This window comes from Balaenoptera musculus, chromosome 14 (genome assembly GCF_009873245.2).
Source record: "Balaenoptera musculus isolate JJ_BM4_2016_0621 chromosome 14, mBalMus1.pri.v3, whole genome shotgun sequence".
Taxonomy (NCBI): domain Eukaryota; kingdom Metazoa; phylum Chordata; class Mammalia; order Artiodactyla; family Balaenopteridae; genus Balaenoptera; species Balaenoptera musculus.
The window spans coordinates 9,779,646-9,802,710 of record NC_045798.1 but is presented as its reverse complement, the minus strand read 5'-3'; the positions used below and the strand labels follow the sequence as shown (position 1 = coordinate 9,802,710).

Below are 23,065 nucleotides of genomic sequence, written 5' to 3'. Positions count from 1 at the left end.
GGTGTTGGTTAGCAACAAAAGTGCACATAACATATCGTCACGCACATCCTCCTGAAAATTATATCGCACAAAAACAAGCGTTGTTGCCTTGTCAACATCGGTAGACTCGTCAACCTGGATTGTGTACCACGGCGACTCATTAGTCCTCTCTAACAATTGTGCCTCAACATCCTCTACTATTTCATCAATTCATCTAGTTATAGTGCTAGCCGAAAGAGGAACATGTGCCACGTTTTGAACTGCAGCCTCTCCTAAAAGTTCACGACAAATGTCCTTAGCAGCAGGCAGGATCAACTCTTCACCAGTAGTAAAGGGCTTCTTAGCTTTAGCAATGCGGTTTGCCGCTAAGAATGATGCTCTCAGTGCAGACACATTTGATGAAGTGGTGGCCTTCAGTAATTGCTTCTGTTCTTCGTGTTCACGTTTTTTTTTCTTTTGAAAAACTCCAAAGGCTTGTCTTTTAATGCAGGGCGCTTGGTCTCCATGTGGCAAAGCAGTTTTGAAGGTTTCATGGCTTCATTGGATAGCTGGTCACCACATATTATACAAGTGGGCTTGGAGAATGTGAATCACCTGTTGCAATGAACCCCTAATTTAAGTAGGACTCTTGGTATTTTCTTTTCAGTGCAACTTTCTTTTTGTTGGCAGTCTCAGAGTCTTCTGCTGTCTCATCATTGGGTCTTTCCCCCTTTTCAAAGAAGCTCTCCAGTGATGTTTGTTTTCTAGTCATTTTGGCTAGGGTTAGCTTGTGGGCTTACCAAAACTGTGACTGAGACAAGTGCACAGTGCGGGAAAGAGGCGCAGACGGAAGTGGTAATTAAAATAATGGGCGGGTCACGCACGGACTAAAATAAGTGTCGGATTCTGACTTAAAGCCTGCCACCAGATACAGCTGTACAATTGAAGTACATCATCTCACTTGCCCCTATAAAGCCTGCCACCGGATGCAGCTTAATTGTCACTTGCCACTCACTGACAGGGTATTGATATGAGTCTGCAAGCACTTATGGTCTCTGTGCAGTCAAACCTCTCTGCTAATGATGATCTGTATTTGCAGCTGCTCCCCAGTGCTATCATCTCACTGCCTCAGCTCCACCTCAGATCATCAAGCATTAGATTCTCATAAGGAGCATACAACCGAGACCCCTCGCACGCGCAGTTCACAGTAGGGTTCGTGCTCCTATGAGAACCTAATGCTGCCGCTGATCTGACAGGAGGCGGAGCTCAGGCGGTAATGGGAGTGATGCGGAGTGGCTGTAAATGCACATGAAGCTTCTCTTGCTCGCCTGCCGCTCACCTCCTGCTGTGCAGCCTGGTTCCAGTACCGGTTCATGGCCCTGGGGTTGAGGACCCCTGTTATAGAAGATAACATGACTGGTTTGTAATTTTTCTTTGGTCTAGTTTTCTGTTCTAATTTTGTGAGAATTAAAGTAGGGAATTTCAGCCACCTAATGTAAGTCATTATTTGATGTTTTTCCTGGAGCATTTCACATTCTTGAAAATACATATGGCAAAATCAGTTTTACCAAGAATTTCTGTAACTTTAAGATGATGTAGAGTAGAACTTGACTCAGGCAAGTGTCATATAAAGCCAAGTTTTTAGGACCATCAGTGGCTTACAGCTGAAGATGGCATTATGAAGATAACATCAGTGGTGAGAACCTCTTAGCTTTTCCAAAATGCAGTCATCTTCCAGTGAATGCTAATCCCACTCCCAGCTGAGGCATGCTGCTTTGGGGATCCCCCTTGGTACGCTCTTGGCTCTTATATAATTGCTAGCAACGGGAGCCATGCTGCCTGATAGAGCTGGCAGCTAAGCCCATAGGTGCAGTTATGCTTTTATTCCCTAGTGTGCATGAATACACACCCACATCCACTTATCCATCTGTAGTTTGAGATGAGAGGAGGTAAGAGCTAGCTAGGCTTATTATAGTGCCATGCCTAAATTTGCTGGCTCAAGTTTCTTATTTCACCATCACCTTGCCCACTGGGGAGCCAGTGACAGTTATAGAAAGAGTACCAAATCAAAAATCCATCTGGAATTATCTCTTTTGAAGGAGACACAGGTGTTGATTTTTTCCCTTCCTCCTCCTCCTTGATGGCAGCTTGAAGTAAGGGTGAGGGTATGGTGACTGGGAGCCAGTACTCTCTAGCAGAGCCAGATCAGCAGAAGTATTAACTCCGCAGCCCTGTGCTAGGTGATACCTTATAGGTCCAGACATCTAAATGTAAGCTGGTATCTCCAAAGCATTTCCTAACACTGTCATTGCCCAAGTAGACCTTTATTTAGCTGGGTCCTAACTTCCAACTAGAGATTTTCTTTTCTGGACAGCAGCTATGATATAGATAGTTCCTGTCAGGTGAGCATACTAATGCCATTCTGCTCTCACAAGCTAGTGCTTCTCAGTAACATTAGCAGAGGAGGAGAGGATACATTAGGTGAGAAGGTATTGACAGGAAGTCCAGGTAGGCCTGCCACCTGAACCTTCTGGGGACAGATAACACTGTGGGGCCTGAGCTTTGTATTGGAGTGGCTCTAGGGAAATATGGGTTCTGTGTGGGGGTGGGTCACTTCGAATGGCTTTAGTTACTTAATGGCAACAGTATGTTAGGATACTGACCCCTGCATGTAGACGTGGATTTGGAAAGTTAAAAGATCAACATACATTTGGCTGAAGGAGCTCTGAGGGCATATCTAATTACTGGGTCTGTTAAACAAAAGAGATTTTGTTTTAGATGGATTGATAGAAAATTTCTGGATGCATTTTGAAACACAAAGCAATTATTTTTAATACAATTTATGACTTGTGTGAATACATTATAACATTTCATGTGGCTTAAAATTATATGGGTAAAACACACCTTCACCAATAATCATCTGTGATGCCATTTACTGAATTAAGTTTTTTGAAGGTTATAGTATTAGAAGCATTACACATCTGAAAGCATACTGTTAATGAATGCTATTCTTTCTGTATCAGAAATTCACTTTTCATAATTATCATTTAGCATACATCTCTGTTGATAAATCCATGTATGTATTCACATAGCCCATTGTCTGGTTGTATGATCTTTCAACCAAAACCATCCTTTGCAGATGCTTTTACTGACTCTGCTATCAGTGCTAAAGTGAATGGTGAACACAAAGAGAAGGACCTGGAGCCCTGGGATGCAGGTGAACTCACTACCAGTGAGGAACTGGAGGCTTTGGAAAATGATGTTGTAAGCAAAATCTTTTCGATTAGTCATGTGATGTGGTATGACATCCTATCACTTGGTTTTAATTTAAGTATGTTGTTGTGAATATATTTAAAGTAGCAGTTTTATTGTGTAAATAGAGACTTCGCCCTAGGCAGTATATACAGAAAAATGTTTCTTTGGGATGCTTATGAATTATTTGTATGTTTTTAAAGTAAGTCCTAATAAGCAACTTAAAAATTTAAATTGGAAACCATGGGAAACTAGAAATGCTGTCATGTTTTGCTTTGAGTACTCTGCAGAATAAGGCAGCCTAAGAAAAGTGGTGTCTTGTCTGTTGACTTTACCTAGCGGTGAGGTCAAAGTGTGACTTTTAGGCTTCTTGTCTGTCAGGGAGGCACTCATTATTAAGATATATTGTTAGGTTACATTAGAATTAAAGCAATAAGTAAATTTCTTTGTCTTAAAATTAGGAACATTCTCTACAGAAATCTATTTCCAGAAGCCTCTTGGCATATATTATTTTTACTTTTCGCACAACACATCATCTATAAATCAAATACTTAATAATGACTCTGTCATTAGGATTCTGTAAATTCTGTTTCTAAACTGTGGAGATACAAGCAAAGTCTCTTGCCAAAAATGAGTGTTTAGATAGTAAAATTTGAATGGGATGGGGGACTTCCCTGGCGGTCCAGTGATTAGAACTTCACCTTCCAATGTAGGGGGTGCGTGTTTGATCCCTGGTCGGGGAGCTAGGATCCCACGTGCCTCATGGCCAAAAAACCAAAACATAAAACAGAAGCAATATTGTAACAGATTCACTAAAGACTTGTAAAAAAGTGGTCCACGTCAAAAAAAATCTTTAAAAAAAAAAATTTCAAAGGGATGAAGAATCTTTCATTGAATATTATAGAAAAGTCTTATTCAACAAATCTGCGTTTGATGTTTAAGTCATTGTCTAGTTGCAAAGCTGGAAATACGTAGTCAGCGTATCATTGTTAATTTTCAAACTTTTTAAAGAAGCATATATAACTGAATGTGAAGGTTCTCAGGTTTGTGCAGCACATCACCTCTGTGGAGGATATGGAAAAGCAGGCACTCTTTTTTTTTTTTTTTTCTAATTAATAGCGAAGCAGTTAAATTGATAGACGCTTTCTAGAGAGCATTCTGGCAATGTTTATCAGAATTTAAAACACACATACACTTTATTTATTTAATCTACTCTGGGTCTTAGTTGCAGCACGCGGGCTTCTTAGTTGTGGCATGCAGACTCTTAGTTGCGGCATGCATGTGGGATCTAGTTCCCCAACCAGGGATCGAAGCCGGGCCCTCTGCATTGGGAGCGTGGAGTCTTACCCATTGGACCACTAGGGAAGTCCCCACACATACACTTTGGTCCAGCAATTCTACCTTTGAGAATTTATCCATAAGACTTTCAAATAATTATGTATGAGGATGTTTTTAACAGCATTTTATTCTAATAGTGAAAAATAGGAAACATCCTAACTGTCCATCAATAGGGCATGGGTTAAATAGATTTATTGTACCTCCGTTCAGTTGAAGTACTGTATGTCCACTGGAAAGAAAGATATTCTGGGAAGATATCTAAAACTTATTAAAAGAAAAAAGCAAGTTGCAGAGAATTTTCAAAAAAGAGAGCTGATGATAATAATCATATTCTTACATATGCACAGAGAATGTCTGGAATTAATGCCCAAGAAGTTGTTAATGGTGGTTATCTGTGCACACTGGGATTGTCAGATTTTACTTTTCACTGGATGTCTTTCTGCACTGTTTAAATTTTTTACATGGAGTATATACTAAAAGAGCATATTTTAAAGCTTCCATAAGTAACTGATTTCCTACCCACATGTGTTTGGCCGAAGTAGTTGATTTAGTGGTGGAATTACATTATAGTTTTATCTGGAGTAGCACAGAGGGAGCCAAGGTTAATGGGTGATCTTAGAGGCAAGTTTTAGTCTTGAAATTGCCATCAACATTGCTCAGATGATGCTGTGCCCTCTTCTGACATGGATAATGATAACCCCTTTCTATCAGTCAGACCTGATGATCAGTCAACTCAAAGAGGTTTCAGGTAAATACCTTGTAGAAAGGTCACCGTTAGGGAGTAGGGAAAGGAGAGAACCCTGACCTGAGGCTATTTTATGAAGTAACTAAAATGTTCTGAACTTTTACTAATAACATCTCAAATAATTGTTTCGTATACAGTTGACCTTTGAACAGCACAGGTTTGAACCACACTGGTCCACTTATACGCATTTTTTTGCAATAGTAAATACTATAGTAATGCACTCTCCCAAGGTTGGTTGAATCTACAGATTTTCGACTATTCCTGGAGTCAGTGACCCTAACACCCCACCCCCTGAATTGTTCAAGGTTCGACTGTAGTTATTTACCAACTTGTAGGGGCTGATGTGTAGAAGAAAGTTTTTCCTTAAGACATTTTTAAAGCAAATTTTTGCCTGTTTTTTAATTTTGCTAGATTTTGCTTGAATAGTATGAGATATTGTTAATGTAGATATCGACTATAACTGAATTAAAGAAGACAAATACTTTGTCATTTTGAAAAATGAGCTTCATTTTCTTCTAGTCTAATGGATGGGATCCCAATGATATGTTTCGATATAATGAAGAAAATTATGGTGTAGTGTCTACATATGATAGCAGTCTATCTTCATATACGTAAGTTTTAAAAGTTTGCTTTTGTTTTAATACATATTTGCCTTTGATTTTCATCAACTTAAATTATGATGTTGAATAAATGTTTCTGTTGGATTTTAAGTTAAACGATTATGTGAAAGAATTATCCTTTTACTACCTACGCTGATAAATTCCCATTAAAACAGGGAAATATAGTTTACTTATACCCTAATTTTTTGCTCTAAATAAATTTTGTTTCCTTTTTACACTGTAAAAACTCTAAATTGGTAAGTGCAGAGGTTATGGGGGACTAGTCAACCAGTTTTGGAAATGTTATATTCCTGTAGGGAAAAGGTAACAGAAGAAAAATCAAGTTTTGATTTATAAATAAATAGATGACTGTAGCTCTCTTACAGTTTTACCAGCATTTTAAACTCTGAACTCTCTTAATAGTTGATTGTGACAGATATGTAAACTATGACTTAAAGAAACTCACTTTGCTTTTTCTTTTCGTCATGTTCCAGGGTGCCCTTAGAAAGGGATAACTCAGAAGAATTTTTAAAACGAGAAGCAAGGGCAAACCAGTTAGCAGAAGAAATTGAATCAAGTGCCCAGTATAAAGCCCGGGTGGCCCTGGAAAATGATGATAGGAGCGAAGAAGAAAAATACACAGCAGTTCAGAGAAATTCCAGTGAACGTGAGGGCCACAACATAAACACTAGGTATTTAAAGGAAATCATGATGCAGTATTTTGGATACACAACTCAAGGTCTGTGTGAGAAGGTGTATTATTATTACTATATTTCATCTTCCTTTAACCTAGCTTAGGTAGAGAATGCAAATGGAGTTGGTTTCAGGTTCTGTTAGAGAAAAGATGACAGTAATCTTGGAAAGTATTTTTTGAGCATCACCTCTGTGGAGCCAAGTGTTGGATATACAGTGATGAGCAAGTCAAGGTCTGGAAGAGCTTGTTAAAGAATAATGAACAGGTTTTGGGGGGAGTACATATAATTACAGTTCATTATGATTTCCTAGATTAGAGGGGTGGTCAAAGTACTAGAAACATGCAAGTGAGGAGGAACTAGCATAACTTTGTGGGGTGAGAGAATGCCTAACAGAGGAGGTGATGTTTTGTGATAGGATAGTAGATCTGTCTGCCACTCAAAGAGACATAAAACAGAGGAGTTCCTTGCATGGTGAAAGACAGGTGAAAGAACTTGTCCAGTTCAGGGAAAACCTAGTTGTTTCATATGTCTGGAATACAGGGTGTATGTTGAGGTTGCAGTGGTAACAGTTGGTGATAGGAACTGAGGTAGTGAAATTCTTCCTGTGTCATGTTAAAAAGCACCCTGTAGATAGGGGATGGCATGAACCAACTATGGGACATTGAGAACTGGCTGAGACATAGAGATCAGTTATTGTATTGAAATAGTTCAAGTGTGAGAACTTGGTAACCAATGAGACCAGAACCAGTGATAGAAAGGTTAGAAAAACCAGGGATGACCCTGAGTTTTATTTGATAACCAAGCAGATTGGTGGTTGTACTGGTAATGGCGGTAGAAAACATGGAGCAAGCTTGAGGAGAGATAGAGTGAGTCCATTTGTGCAACTTACTGCATTTGAGGGGCTCACAGGTCTTCTGTGCATTTATTCATAAACATGTTGAGAAACACCTGCTACATACCTGGTAGAATAAGATACACATTCTGTCTTCAAGGCACTCACAGCTTAGGAGTCGTGATTTGAATTAAAGGGTTCAGGGAGAGATGTTGAGACTGTGAGACTGACAGTGTGGATTTGGGGGATTGATGTTGAAGCCATGAATAACTAATGAACAGCCACCAAGAGAAGAGATCACAAAGAAAACGAAGTAGAGAAAACCAAGGAAGATCAGTTTCAAGAAGACAGATGATGATTGATAGAAACAGCCATAAAGAGGCCAAGTGGATAAGAATGAATACACATCTGTTATATTTTGTCCTTAGCGGGATTATCTGAGGGAAAGGAAAGGCCAGAGGCTAGAGCTTAGAGTAAGATGGAAGAATAGGGGTGTCTGGAAGTGGGGCCGTTTGGTTTTAAGTGTTTAACCTTTTAATAACAAGCATTCCCTTCTGCCTAAATTACTTTTAGATATGTTTCATTGGCCTGGTATCTATTAGGATAAAATGATTTAAAGGATCTCTCATTTTCAGGGAAAATAAATATATTCCTCCTGGACAAAGAAATAGAGAAGTCATATCCTGGGGAAGTGGGCGACAGAATTCACCGCGTATGGGCCAGCCTGGATCGGGCTCCATGCCATCGAGATCCACCTCTCACACTTCAGATTTCAACCCAAATTCTGGTTCAGACCAAAGAGTAGTTAATGGAGGCAAGTATTTTGACCAAATTTGTCAATGTCATTCATCAAATACAGTTTTCTGAATATTTACAGTTTTACATCGTTGATAAGAACATGCATACCTTTAATGATTTCTGTGGAGTAGTTTTCACTTAATTTAAATTTGCCTTTGTAGATATCAAATTAGTAAAATTAGTAAAAATTAGTATGTTATTGGCATATACAGCATTTAGCATGATGAAATACTCATGTATTAAGATAAAGTGCTAAATGTAACCAAAGACATTCACTTGGCAAAAAAAACACTTCACATATGTGAAGAAATTGGAAACTTTGGGTAGGTTCTCAATTTTAAAAATACTGGATGATAAAATTATTTAGATATAGTTTACATGGAAAATCCCAATCTGTGTGAAACACTCAGTGGTTAATATAGATTCATTTTTATGAACTGTTTGTTTATATATTTATATTCTGCTTACTTCAAGAAAGGATTTGAGGTAACTTGCAATACAAGACACAACCGAGAGTCATGTGAAGATGGTGAAGAAAAAAAGTGCTTAAAAAAAAATAGAAACAACTCTTAGTGTAAGGGTGAATATTGTAGTTTAGCTTAAGTAAAATACAGAAACTTGTGTCTTTAGTAGGAAGGTATTTTTTTCTATTCTACCTCTGTATCTAGGTTAAATATAGCTCACGGGTCATGGATCTCTCATACAAGTCAGGGGTATTGGACACAGCAGTGCCATAGACTGTATGGAACCATGGTAATTAATGATACTGTTGGGGGACTTCCCTGGCAGTCGTGCTCCACTATTTACAGTAGCCAGGACATGGAAGCAACGTTAAGTGTCCATCGACAGATGAATGGATAAAGAAGATGTGGCACATATATACAATGGAATATTACTCAGCCATAAAAAGAAACAAAATTGAGTTATTTGTAGTGAGGTGGATGGACCTAGAGTCTGTCATACAGAGTGAAGTAAGTCAGAAAGAGAAGAACAAATACCGTATGCTAACACGTATATATGGAATCTAAAAAAAAAAAAAAAAAAAAACAAGGTTCTGACGAACCTAGGGGCAGAAAAGGAATAAAGACGCAGATGTAGAGAATGGACTTGAGGACATGGAGAGGGGGAAGGGTAAGCTGGGATGAAGTGAGAGTGTCATGGACATATATACACTACCAAATGTAAAATAGGTAGCTAGTGGGAAGCACCTGCATTGCACAAGGAGATCAGCTTGGTGCTTTGTGACCACCTAGGGGGGTGGGATAGGGAGGGTGGGAGGGAGACGCAAGAGGAAGGGCGTATGGGGATATATGTATACATATAGCTAAAAAAAAAAAAATGGGAAGCTTTTTAAAATTTATCAGCCTAAAATTAATTTTATCTTATTATTTGAAAGTAGTTATAATGCCAACTCATGGGATTCTATTTATATTACTATTAAAATTGTAATTACTCATGGAAAAAAAAAAAGACTCGGTGCTCCAATGCGGGGGACGTGGATTCAATCCCTGGTTGGGGAACTAAGATCCCACATGCTGTGCAGCACAGCCATAATAATAATAATAATAATAATAATACTGGTGGTGTGTTAGTTACTAACTCAGGGCTAACAGTGGACATTCAATTTTAGGTATTTAAGTTTGGAAAGTTAGAAAAATAGAGAACACTAAGTTTCCAATTTCATTTGTTTTCATTGAGTCTTTCTCCAGAATTCCTCTCCAATGAACACTCTTGAGTATTTTCTATACATTTGTATTGGGGGTGAAATTTCTTTGCTCACTGAGTAAAGAATTTTAGTTGTTCATGAACAGAATTTTCAAAATAAAAAACCTGAAAGGGGCTGGGAAATGTATGATACTCAAGTGTGTGGAACCCTATGGAGAGGAGACCTGGACTGTTTCCTAAGATTAAGGTAAGTGATATGTCATGTTACATGTTAGCTGTATTTTGACCTGTGCATATCCCTCAGTGTCGGTTTATTTGGTGATGACTGCTTTGTAGTTGCATTGTTTATTAAGCAGTCTCTTAGATGAATGTTTAACTGCATAAATTATTTAGAAGGTCCCCTTTTTCTAATTTGATAAGATTAAAATATGTGTTTTGAAAAGGCAATGAATATTAACCTGTCACTCCTGTGACTCTAGAAAATAGTAGAAGTAATGTTCTATTTCTACTTAAATGTACCTGCTTAATGAGATTTCAAACTCAACCTTACATTAAAGTATAAACTAGATGAAAACCACAGACAGTTATAAGAAACCAGCATTTTTAATGAGATATAATAGCTGATGTGTCAAGCTAAAACTTTTAATAATAATCTTATTCCTGAGTTTTGTGATTTATTGTGTGAAATTATCTGGTGTATGTTATACTCCTTTTAACAATTGATTACCAAGAAACAGTTACAGAAGCAGAATTAATAGGCAAAGTCTTAACTGTCTTCTTCAGTAGTATGTGTAGATCCTAATTAACCCTTTGGGAACGTGTATTCATTTAAACAGACTTAATTTTAAGGAGGTTAAAGTAAAATGTGAATTTATGTCAGTTAAGTTATGCTAAAACTTATCGCAAGTCAAATGACTGTCCTCAAAGGGTTAAAATGTACAAGAAATCATTTTTGTCATTTTACTTTTTTTTCTGTTTACTTTTTTCCCTCATTTTTTTCTTTAGTTTTTATACTTTCCTTCATATCATTTGTTCTGTCAGGTGTTCCCTGGCCATCGCCTTGCCCATCTCCTTCCTCTCGCCCACCTTCTCGCTACCAGTCAGGTCCCAACTCTCTTCCACCTCGGGCAGCCACCCCTACACGGCCGCCCTCCAGGCCCCCCTCGCGGCCATCCAGACCCCCGTCTCACCCCTCTGCTCATGGTTCTCCAGCTCCTGTCTCTACTATGCCTAAACGCATGTCTTCAGAAGGTACAATACCACAATTTGTTCATGTTTTTGTTTGTCTTTGTTTAACTCCTATGTGAGTTTATAATTACAAAATAGTTTCCTCTTCATTATTTAATAACCTATAATTTCTGTGTTTTAACTTTAGTTTATTAAAACTATTTCTATTAACCTTTTGTTCATTAGAGAGAAATTTGATAAATGCTGTGTGAAGCTATGAACTATCCTGAATTGTAAGAATGAGGGTTTTGTCTCTGCCTGGTAATGATGCTCTTTTACAGCCCAGGGCCTTCTCCCTTCCACTTTACAGTGTATACAGTGGTTAATGGTAAACAGTGAATTTTCTTCATCAGTCTTGGACTTTTTGTAGAACCTATCATTTTATAGCTCCTTGGCCAAGGTACTAGTGAATTTGCCTGTTGGCCATAGGCAGGAGTGATGGTTTAGGGGTCCTTTTTGAGAGGGACATTACATGTAGCTGCCTTTGTGTGTTTACTCTTAGATTACAATACAGAGTTTAATTTTGTGTTTGGGGAATTTAAAAAAAAATAGTTTTGTAATATTTCATAGTGAAAGTCTTTAATCTGGAAGAAGTTCTTGATCTAAGATAAAATTTTTATCTTAGAAAGCTATGTATGAATCTTTAGGGTTTTATTTATTTATTTATCTATCTATTTATTTATTTCCCTTGTCAGTAAAAAAGAATAAAATCCTGTAGTTCTCATTCATTGATGCTAAATCCACCATTGCTACATATCAGATACATGGATGTGTCATAGAAAGGTCACATTTTAATCTAAATGTCGTGCATAAGTAAAAAACCTTTTTTCTGAATGATAATGACCTTTGACATTATTTCGGAGTATTTGATATGTTAAAATTTTAATCTGATTTGTTCATTAAAATTACAGTTGATATTGCTTATGTTGAGACTAATACAGTTTTCTGGCATAAAATGCTTCCCTGGAGAAAACTAGTTGGCTTTTTTTTTTTTTTTTTTTTTTGGGTGTGTTGGGTCTTCGTTTCTGTGCGAGGGCTTTCTCCAGTTCCGGCAAGTGGGGGCCACTCCTCATCGCTGTGCGCGGGCCTCTCACTGTCACGGCCTCTCCCATTGCGGAGCACAGGCTCCAGACGCGCAGGCTCAGTAGTCGTGGCTCACGGGCCTAGCCGCTCCGCGGCATGTGGGATCCTCCCAGACCAGGGCTCGAACCCGTGTCCCCTGCATTGGCAGGCAGACTCCCAACCACTGCGCCACCAGGGAAGCCCAAGTTGGCTGTTTTTTAAAATTTATTTATTTATTTTATTTTTGGCTGTGTTGGGTCTTAGTTTCTGTGCGAGGGCTTTCTCTAGTTGCGGCAAGTGGGGGCCACTCTTCATCGCAGTGCGCAGGCCTCTCACTATCGCGGCCTCTCTTGTTGCAGAGCACAGGCTCCAGACGCGCAGGCTCAGTAGTTGTGGCTCACGGGCCTAGTCGCTCCGCGGCATGTGGGATCCTCCCAGACCAGGGCTCGAACCCGTGTCCCCTGCATTGGCAGGCGGACTCCCAACCACTGCGCCACCAGGGAAGCCCAACTGTTTTTTAATAAATTGTTGTCATCCAGGCAGGGAGGTCATGTGATCTTGACTAAAGCAGCTAACCTTGTTAGCTGTTGAACAGCGTGTTCAACAACATGTTGAAAGCATGTTGAACAGCATGATTTTCAAGGTGACTTCCTTACTCAGAAGTGCCTGTGATGGTGGCCTCTAAATGAAAAGCTACATTCTGTTGACATATTTGTTGTGGTCTATTGTTTGCATAAGTGATGTTCATGAGAATATGTTAGATAAAATAGAACTCATTAGTGAGTGTGAGCGTGTTCACGACAGTTAGATGTAAGGACTCACACAAAAGTACACCTTCTGCATATTCAGAGATGCTGTGTTATTCAGTTTTTCTTTTTAAATAATTTGAATTAAAATATGTTTTCTAGTCATGTAGTTAGGTGACGCTGAAGCATTTTTAAAATGTGAACTTCAAAATAAAACTATTAAATATAGTGGTTTTCTGTGTTTAATATAGAGAATATATTTTGTTTCTGAAAGAATTTTACATATTGCCAAAGACTGAATTTTTTTAAGTTAGAGTTTGATTTCATTGAGCTATGCCAGCCGTCTTTCTTGGTCTTTTTCTGTAAAGGGATGTAAAAATTATGTATAAATATGCAAATACCCAGTTCTTAACTCATTCTTCAATATAAATTGTATCTCCAGTTGAAAATTATATAACATTAACATTCTTTGTAAGATCGTGCCCATGATTGAATTCCTACTGAGGACACAAATTAATTTGACATTCTAAAGAGTTTGGCAAGGGACTTCCCTGGCGGTCCAGTGGTTAAGACTCCACACGTCCACTGCAGGGGGCACGGGTTCAATCCCTGGTCGGGGAACTAAGATTCTGTATGCCATGTGGCGCAGCCAAAAAAATAAAATAAAAAATAAAGAGTTTGGCAAGGTAAGGGTAAGGGGCCTTGGCTTTGGCATTAGGAATGAGTTTTGCCAGTTATCACTGTCAGGTTTCTGTGGTAAGAGTCATTGTGTCCACTGTTTTCGCCTGACAGTTTTGTTTGAATACACAGTAGACTTCTTTATAAATAGAAATTGCTAATGGGGTGACAGAATTGATTGATGTGGAATTTTGACAATTCGTACAGTGCAAATTTCTTCCCCAAATGTCAGTTATTCTAGTCTATAAGTCATGCTTTAACAGTAGAATTTTCAGTTCATAGCCTGTTAAGTATGAGACACTTCCTACAGGTGAGGACTGTTGTAAGACATGGGTCGTGAAATTGTTCACCATGGCAGAAGAGGTAGATAAATTAAGGTTTTGGAGAAATTTAAGAAGGAAAATGTGCATCTTTTTACTAGTACAAAGACATATCGTAGTCAATAGTTTGTTGTTTAAAATTTTTTTCCCTGAATTTTAGAGGTAATATATTGTAGAAAATTTGAGGGGAAAAGCTAAAAGTATGTGTTAAAATAAAAATCATTGCATCATGTAGCTATAACTCTATTAACATTTTATTATATTTATTTTTATATGCCTACGAATAATAAGTATAGATTAAACAAATTGCTAAGATCTTTGAAGAGTTATGACATCTTATTGTTTGATTTCTTACCACCAACTGCATCCCTCCCTTTCTTTAAAAATAAAGGGAAATAAAATAAAATTTATTTGTAAAATTTTATGGCATTCCACAAAATAATTCTGAAAGAGTATGGCCAAAAATATATGTGGTGTTTGTTTCCTTTTTCTTAACCAAGAAGAAATGAGAGAGAGAGGGGGAATGTGTGTGTGTGTGAGTGTGTGTGTGTGAGAGAGAGAGAGAAAGAGAAAGAATGGTCTATGTGTATTTAGCAAAAAAGTAGTACTGATGGACATTGTGGCATTCATGTGATGTTCACTGTTTCTTTCTTAGGGCCTCCAAGGATGTCCCCAAAGGCCCAGCGACACCCTCGAAATCACAGAGTTTCTGCTGGGAGGGGTTCCATTTCCAGTGGCCTAGAATTTGTATCCCATACCCCACCAAGTGAAGCGACTGCTCCTCCAGCAGCAAGGACCAGTCCCGCAGGGGGCACATGGTCATCAGTGGTCAGCGGGGGTAGGTAACACTTGGCTTGAAGCATAATGATAATGTTCATTTTGTTATTCTACTAGATGTAAAAAGGGCTGAGCTTGAGCTATGTTTGAGGAACTCTAAGTATATATATGAAAAATAGTGGAGTAACCAGGAATTGGGAAAACTATTTTTTTTTCTGGGCTCTACCACTTACCATATGTTAGGGCAAATCATGTGATCATTCTGAATTTCAGTTTTCTCAGTGAGTAATCTTTAGCTAATCTACTTTATGGTCTTGTGATGAAATTCATGTGGGGTTCATTAATAAGAATATACTTTATAGTTTTATAAAGTACCACTCAAATGGAAGGCAAATACAGTACATAACATTTGGAGGGATCATATTTCGTGTCTTCTTAGCAACTTTGTTTATTGATTCATTCCACAAACATTTATTTTGGGCTTATGGTGCTGTGTGTTTCCCCCCCCACCCCACCCCGTTTATTCATTCCATACATTTTTTTTTTTTTTTTAATTTTTAATTTTATTTTATTTATTTATTTTCTATGGCTGTGTTGGGTCTTCGTTTATGTGTGAGGGCTTTCTCTAGTTGTGGCAAGCGGGGGCCACTCTTCATCGCGGTGCGCGGGCCTCTCACTATCGCGGCCTCTCTTGTTGCGAAGCACAGGCTCCAGACGCGCAGGCTCAGTAGTTGTGGCTCATGGGCCCAGTTGCTCCACGGCATGTGGGATCTTCCCAGACCAGGGCTCGAACCCATGTCCCCTGCATTGGCAGGCAGATTCTCAACCACTGCGCCACCAGGGAAGCCCCATTCCATACATTTTTATTGACATCCTACTTTATGCCAGGCAGTATTCTGGGCCCAGGTCCTTGTGTTTCTGTAGCACCAATATATGGCACTAATTCCTGACCATATTTCCCTTTTAAGGACTAACAAACACGGGGGCCCAAGTTTTATCTGTGATTAGTCTGAAGAATGTGCTGATGGCAGCTATAAAAGTGTGAAAAATATACTTTGACAGGATCTTACAATTAAGTTAAGACTGCTTTTGCTACTTAATATTGATGTTTTGCTTCCATGATAACTAGTTTGAGCATGCGATGATTGTGGTTTTCGGTCATAATCTATCTTAATCAGTGCATAGAACTTATAAAAGAAAAAGATCTTTAAGCTTAAACAAACAAAAATATACCCAGCTCCATTAAATATCTTTAGTTGGTACACATTGCTCACCTTCATATTGGTATAATTTTATTGTAAATTCCTTTGAACTTTCTGTTTTCTTCTTTGGTCTTCAATTACAAGGAAATGATTCAATTAACAAAAAATAGAATTTCTAAAATCTTTATTTCTTTAGTGTACCATTAATTGTTTGACATTACTCAGGTGGTCTGGAAATGAATTTTAAAAGTGACAACATGATTATAGAAGTGAAAGAGTAAAATCACAGTTTTGGAGATACAGAACTGTGTTATAGGTTTGCTGTTTATACTAATTAGAAAAATGACAGTTGTTGAATAATACTTTCCTTCCATGACCCTTTTGACTTAAAAAAGTAAAGAACCACTAAAGTGAAGCAAATTGAACCATTTTTCTCTAAATCTTTGAATCTGAATAGGTTTATAATGGCATATGAAACCTATTAGATATTTATTTTGAAGTCATGTGGAATTTAAACCCCTCCTTGGATTAGCTTCCCCTTTGAGCTAAATTGAGTTCCCAATTTCCTTAGTTACTGCAGAGTGGATTTTGATGTGGTAAGAAAGAGCAGGTAGTATTGGCTGCAAACTGCTAAAAGGTGTTTGAGTTTATTATTTGAAGGAGGGCCAAATAAGCCTACTTCTTAGGGATTTCCCGCCCCCCCGACCACCACCACCACCTATTTTAAAGAAACAGTCTCACTTTTTAGTAGAGAATGTTATCTTTATCCTAAAAAGTAGCATTTTTCCTGCCTTAGAAATCCAGTTTCTAAATTCATTTAAAATACTTTGTTTTAGAATTAATATAATTAGTTAGGAGGGAAAACTACTGTTGGACATAGGTATTAGTAATTGCTTTCATTCTTCAGATATTTGTATTGTCCATCATCACTGCTATTCCTGAGACTTTGAAAAAGAAAACAGGGTGATGGGATAAAAAGTAATTGGGGAGGAGGTCAGATAGAACTATTTTACCTAGATCTTCAGAAAAGCCTTTTTGAAGAAGTGACATTGAACTGAGAATATAATGGGTAACTTTTCTCTTTCTTGTAGTTCCAAGATTATCCCCTAAAACTCACAGACCCAGGTCTCCCAGGCAGAATAGTATTGGAAATACTCCTAGTGGGCCAGTTCTTGCTTCTCCCCAAGCTGGTATTATTCCAGCTGAAGCTGTTGCTATGCCTGTACCAGCTGCATCTCCTACGCCTGCCAGTCCTGCATCCAACAGAGCTGTAACCCCATCTCTTGAGGGTATGTAAGAAAGGGCTTCCAGATCCACAATGACATTTGTGAAGTTGAGTGTTAGAGGTTTAAAAGTTTATGAAAACTGGCTATGTTGTTTTATTCATAGGTATGTATCAATATTTGAGGGTACATTTAAAATTTTATGTAAATGAAGTTAGTTGTTTAAGTAATGCTACTAATTTCATATGTTATTCTTGAATGTGTGTTGTTAAGGTAGTTTACATTCCTGGGTAGTAAATGTCAATATAAATAAAATTATTAGTGTTTCATATGTCTGCAAAATTGGAAAGCCTCTGTTTAAATGTTCTTTTCCAAAAACATAGGATCAAATTTGTTGAATATTTTCCCCTTTTACTTCTATAGCTCCTATCTAACTTTGAGTTTTTGTAAAATATTATTTTCTAGCTAAAGATTCCAGGCTTCAAGATCAGAGGCAGAACTCTTCTGCAGGGAATAAAGAAAATATGAAGCCCAATGAGACACCACCTAGCTTCTCAAAAGCTGAAAGTAAAGGTTAGAGCTTTAAAAAGTCTTTGGGTATAACTGTAGAGATAAGAAGGAATATGTCTTACTCTCATGCCCAATACAGAGTATTTTTGGTCAGTACTTTTTCTTAGGATTGTGCATATTTAAATGCATAATTTAACATGTCAAAATCTATAATTAACATTGAAATTTTTATTATTTTGATAATAGAGTTTATTTTCATTTCTAACATCCCATCCTAAAAGAATTTTAAATTAAAGATTAGAAATAAATCTGGATCTAACACTTCTTAATTTTACAGGTATATCACCAATTGTTTCTGAACATAGAAAACAGATTGATGATTTAAAGAAATTTAAGAATGACTTTAGGGTAAGTATCGTATTGACTAATGAATTAGAATTAAAAAAAATTTTTTTTAAGCATTACTAAAAATTCTTATATCATCCATTTACAAAAATGCATTATAAAAAAAAAATGCATTATATATACACCCAGAAAAATCAAACCATGTGTGTAGAAAGCTAAACATCTTTTTCTTTTTTTTTTCCTTTTTAATTTATTTATTTTTTGGCTGCGTTGGGTCTTCGTTGCTGCAGGCGGGCTTTCTCTAATTGCTGGGAGCAGGGACTCCTCTTCGTTGAGGTGTGCGGGCTTCTCTCATTGCAGTGGCTTCTCTTGTTGCAGAGCACAGGCTCTAGGTGCGTGGTCTTCAGTAGTTGTGGCACGTGGGCTCAGTCGTTGTGGCTCGCGGTCTCTATAGCGGAAGCTCAGTGTTCTTTATCCATTCGTCTGTCGATGGACACTTAGATAGATTGCTTCCATGTTGTGGCTATTGTAAATAGTGCCGCTGTGAACGTCGGGATGCACGTATCTTTTCAAATTAGAGTTTTTGTCTTTTCCAGATATATGCCCAGGAGTGGGATTGCTGGATCATGTGGTAGCTCTAGTTTTAGTTTTTTAAGGAACCTCCATACTGTTGTTCTTAGTGGCTGCGCCAATTTATATTTTGAGTAATTTTATTTTATTTTTTTTTAATAAATTTATTTATTTATATATTTTTTTGGCTGCATTCGTTGCTGCGTGCAGGGTTTCTCTAGTTGCGGTGAGTGGGGGCTACCCTTCATTACGGTGCGTGAGCTTCTCATTGTGGTGGCTTCTCATTGTGGTGGCTTCTCTTGATGCGGAGCACAGGCTCTAGGCACGCGGGCTTCAGTAGTTGTGGTGCACGGGCATAGTTGCTCCGCGGCATGTGGGATCTTCCCAGACCCGGGCTTGAACCCGTGTCCCCTGCATTGGCAGGCGGATTCTTAACCACTGTGCCACCAGGGAAGTCCCAATGATCTAGGTTTAAATCTTGCCCTCTGTACAACATTGAGGCATGTTGTCTGCATCTCCCAAGCCAAAATGGGATAATTGTAGAACCTACTTCATCGTGTTCTTGTGAAAATTAATGAGATACTGCCTGTAAAGTGTTTAATATAGTTCTTGACACATAGTATATACTCAATAAATATTAATTTTTATTACCAAAATATAGATGAACCAAAGTTGTACCGGCAATCACAGGTTTTTTTTTCTCTGAGTCACATAAGAATTTTAGTTTTCCCATAAAAATGTCCATTCTACCCAAAGCAATCTATGGATTCAGTGCAATCCTATCAAAATTCCAATGGCTTTTTTCACAGAAATAACGCAAACAATCCTAAAATTTGTATGGAACCACAAAAGGCCTGAATAGCCAAAGCAGTCTTGAGAAAGAACAAACCTGGAGGTATCACGCTCTCTGATTTCAAACTGTATTTCAAAGATACGGTAATCTAAACAGTATGGTATTGGCATAAAAACAGAAACAGATCAATGAAACAACAGAGAGCCCAGAAATAAACTCATGCATATACAGTCAATTAATTTATGACAGAAGAGCCAAGAATATACTATGGGGAAAGGACAGTCTCTTTAATAAGTGGTGTTGGGAAAACTGAACAGCCACATTCAAAAGAATGAAACTGCACCACTGTCTCTTTTTTTTTTTTTTTTAATTATTTATTTTTTGGCTGCGTTTGATCTTCGTTGCTGCGAGCAGCCTTTTTCTAGTTGCGGTGAGCGGGGGCTACTCTTGTTGTGGTGCGTGGGCTTCTTATCGCGGTGGCTTCTCTTGTTGCGGAGCATGGGCTCTAGGCATGTGGGCTTCAATAGTTGTGGCTCACGGGCTCTAGAGCACAGACTCAGTAGTTGTGGTGCGTGGGTTTAGTTGCTCCGTGGCATGTGGGATCTTCCCGGGCCAGGGCTTGAACCCATGTCCCCTGCACTGACAGACAGATTTTTAACCACTGTGCCACCAGGGAAGTCCTGCACCACTGCCTTATACCATACACAAAAATCAACTCAAAATGGATTAAAGATGTGACAGTAGGATCTGAAACCATAAAATTCCTAGAAGAAAACATAGGCAGCGAGCTCCTTGACGTTGGCCTTGGCAGTGATTTTCTTATTTGACAATAGAAACAAAGGCAACAAAAGCAAAAATAAACAGCTGGGACTACGTCAGATTAAAAGTCTTCTGCACAGCAAAGGAAGCCATCAACAAAGTTAAAGGGAACTACCAAATGGGGAAAGTATTTGTAAGTCATATATCTTACGAGTTAATATCCAAAATGTATAAAGAACTCATACAACTTAAATAGCAAAAATACAATCTGATTTTAAAATGAGCACAGGATCTAAATAGACATTTTTTCCAAAGAAGATGTAAAGATGGCCGACGGGTCCATGAAAAGGTCCTCACTAATTATTAAGGAAATTATTAAGGAGATGTAATTATTAAGGAAGTTATTAAGGAAATGTAAATCAAAACCACAATGAGGGGACTTCGCTGGTGGTCCAGTGGTTAAGAGTCTGCCTTCCAATGCAGGGGATGTGGGTTTAATCCCTGGTCAGGGAACTGAGATCCCATATGATGCGGGGCAACAAAGCCTGTGCACCACAAATAGAGAGAAGCCTGCCCGCTATAACAAAGAGCCCACGTGTCACAACAAAGACCCGGGTGATCGGGTGATGCAGCCAAATAAATAAATAAATAAACAAATATTTTAACAAAACAAAACCACAGTGAGGGATCTCACACCTGTTAGAATGGCTATTCTCAAAAATACAAAACAAGAAATAACAAGTCCTGGCCAGGATGTGGAGAAAAGGGAACCTCTGTGCACTATTGGTGGATAAATTGGTGCAGCCACTATGGAAAACAGTATGAAGGTTCCTCAAAAAATTAAAAGTAGAACTATCATATGATCCAGCAGTTCCACTTCTGGGTATTTATCCAAAGGAAACGAAAACACTAACTCGCAAGATATCTGCATGTATATGCGCACACACAATGGAATTACTCTTCAGCCATAAAAAAGAAGAGTAATTGCCATTTTTGACAACATGGGTGGCCCTTGAGGGCATTATGCTAAGTGAAATAAGTCAGAGAAGTTCAAATATTGTATGATCTCACTTATTTGTGGAATCTTAAAAAAAAGAAAAGAAAACAAAACCCAAACTCATCAGTACTGATTGGTGGTTGGCAGAGGCAGTGGGTGCAGCAAAATGAGTGAAGGTGGTCAAAAGGCACAAACTTCCAGTTATAAATAAGTCATGGGGAAGTAACGTACTGCATGGTGACTGTAGTCAATAATACTGTATGGTATATTTGAAAGTTGCTAAGAGAGTAGGTCTACATAGTTCCCACCATAAGAAAAAAATTTTTAACTGTGTGGTAATGGCTGTTAACTAGACATTGTGATCATTTTGCAATACATACATATATTGAATCACAATGTTGTACACCTGCAACTAATACAATGTTATATGTGAATTATTTCTCAATAAAAGGGAACAGTGGTTCAATTTTGAAAAAATAAAAAGAAGAATAATCTCAGTTTTCTTTTATGTTTAGTATATTGCAGATAGGAAATACAGAAGAATGTTCAGAAGCATGAATTGTGCCTTATTTTCGTCATTTATAAGATTGCGGTAATAGTATGTACATCAAATAGGGCTGTTATAATGACTGAATGATGAGTTTGTAAATAGTTTAGAACAGTGTCCAACGCATAGTGAGTACTATAGGTATGTTTGCCATTATATGAATAACAACATCAAAAGCCTTATTTTTGCCTCGCTCAAGGACCCTTGTGACAAATATTTAAAGTTTTACGCAGTACACAGTTGGTCCGTTACACATATAGCCTCTACTAAACATTAAGTACCTATATTGTGACTTAAACTCCCACTGTGTCCAAATGTTGCTTTCACCTTCTGCCGTCAACTACTTGGAGGCTTTATATTGGTGATGCAGTGAAGCTTGAGAAGCCCCTGAGATGTGTGGTGCTGCTTGCCAGGATACCAAGGGCTCCAGTAGTGAGACTTTGACAGTGGTCTGCCTTTCCTGAGGCTGAAGAAGTAGTCTGTCTCTCTAGTCTTGCAGCCCCTTCTGCTGTACAATTGCTCTTCAGCTTATTCTCACTGCCTAGGGCTGCTGCTTGGATTTATTCTCATTTCCACCATGGCTCCTTCTACTTGCTGCCCTTTTCTTCTCTTTTTCTTGTCATTTCCTTCAGCTATTCCTGTTTTCTTTCTTCTGTGGAGTAGGGCATCTTAAATCATCATCAGACAGTAGTAGCATTGACTGCTTCTGTTCTGCAAACTTAAAAACCCCATCACTTATTTTACTGACGTTTTTGTCTTCTGCTCTTCTTGTTGGTGCTTCTGTTTTGTGGTTTCCTTTATGGGTTACAAGGTCTAACTGACGTACATGTCTATCCAGGTCTCCCTCTGAATGCACCTACTTCAGACTCCAACTCACCACTTCTCAAGGTCAAGCCCAGGTCTTAGTCCAGCTGCCATAATGGTCTCTCTACACTCTTACTTGGCTTCCTGCAGTTCATTTTCCACAAAGCTGCTGTGCCCATCTTTGTGAACTATTAATCTTCTCAGTCTGTACCTGCTTAAAATTCTTCATTGACTTCTTATTATGCTGAGAACTAAAAGTTAGAGTTCTTAACATAGCTTTCAAGTTCCTTTATCATCTCATTCCTCCTGGGTGAATTTGTCATTTCTTGACTCATCTTGTGCCCACCAGTACTTTTCTGTTCCACAGTGGGGCCATCTTCTCCCTTTCCTATGGGTCTTTAAACATGCTGTTTCTTGTACTTAGACTGTTAGTCCCTTTTCCAAACTCCCCCGCAAACCCCCAATATCTTTCACACTTTAAACTAGATGACATTTCCATTGAGAAGCCTTCTCTTTCCGTGAGTTGCTTTTCCCTGTGAGATCCTATAGCATTTACCCCAGTTTGTCAAGTGTCTAATCTCATCCAGATGGAAAGCTTTGGGAGGATAGGAACTATTTCATAT

General features: G+C 38.3%; 1 protein-coding gene across 14 annotated transcripts in view; it reads left to right on the top strand.

Annotated features, from left to right (window-relative positions):
- Positions 1–23,065, top strand: part of ATXN2 (ataxin 2) — a 132,820-nt gene that overhangs the window by 65,098 nt on the left and 44,657 nt on the right. For 12 of the 14 annotated variants that reach the window (XR_005016201.1, XR_005016200.1, XR_005016202.1 and 9 more), the window contains exons 6-14: positions 3,098–3,222; positions 5,813–5,904; positions 6,387–6,584; positions 8,055–8,233; positions 10,924–11,133; positions 14,571–14,753; positions 16,986–17,183; positions 17,583–17,690; positions 17,965–18,035. Coding sequence is in view for 10 of the 14 variants with exons in the window: in XM_036823297.1 (XP_036679192.1) it covers positions 3,098–3,222; positions 5,813–5,904; positions 6,387–6,584; positions 8,055–8,233; positions 10,924–11,133; positions 14,571–14,753; positions 16,986–17,183; positions 17,583–17,690; positions 17,965–18,035 (1,364 nt within the window). In the remaining 4 variants the exon portion in view is untranslated. The remainder of the gene's footprint in view (positions 1–3,097; positions 3,223–5,812; positions 5,905–6,386; positions 6,585–8,054; positions 8,234–10,923; positions 11,134–14,570; positions 14,754–16,985; positions 17,184–17,582; positions 17,691–17,964; positions 18,036–23,065) is intronic. The other 2 variants (XM_036823303.1, XM_036823302.1) reach the window with 2 other exon arrangements.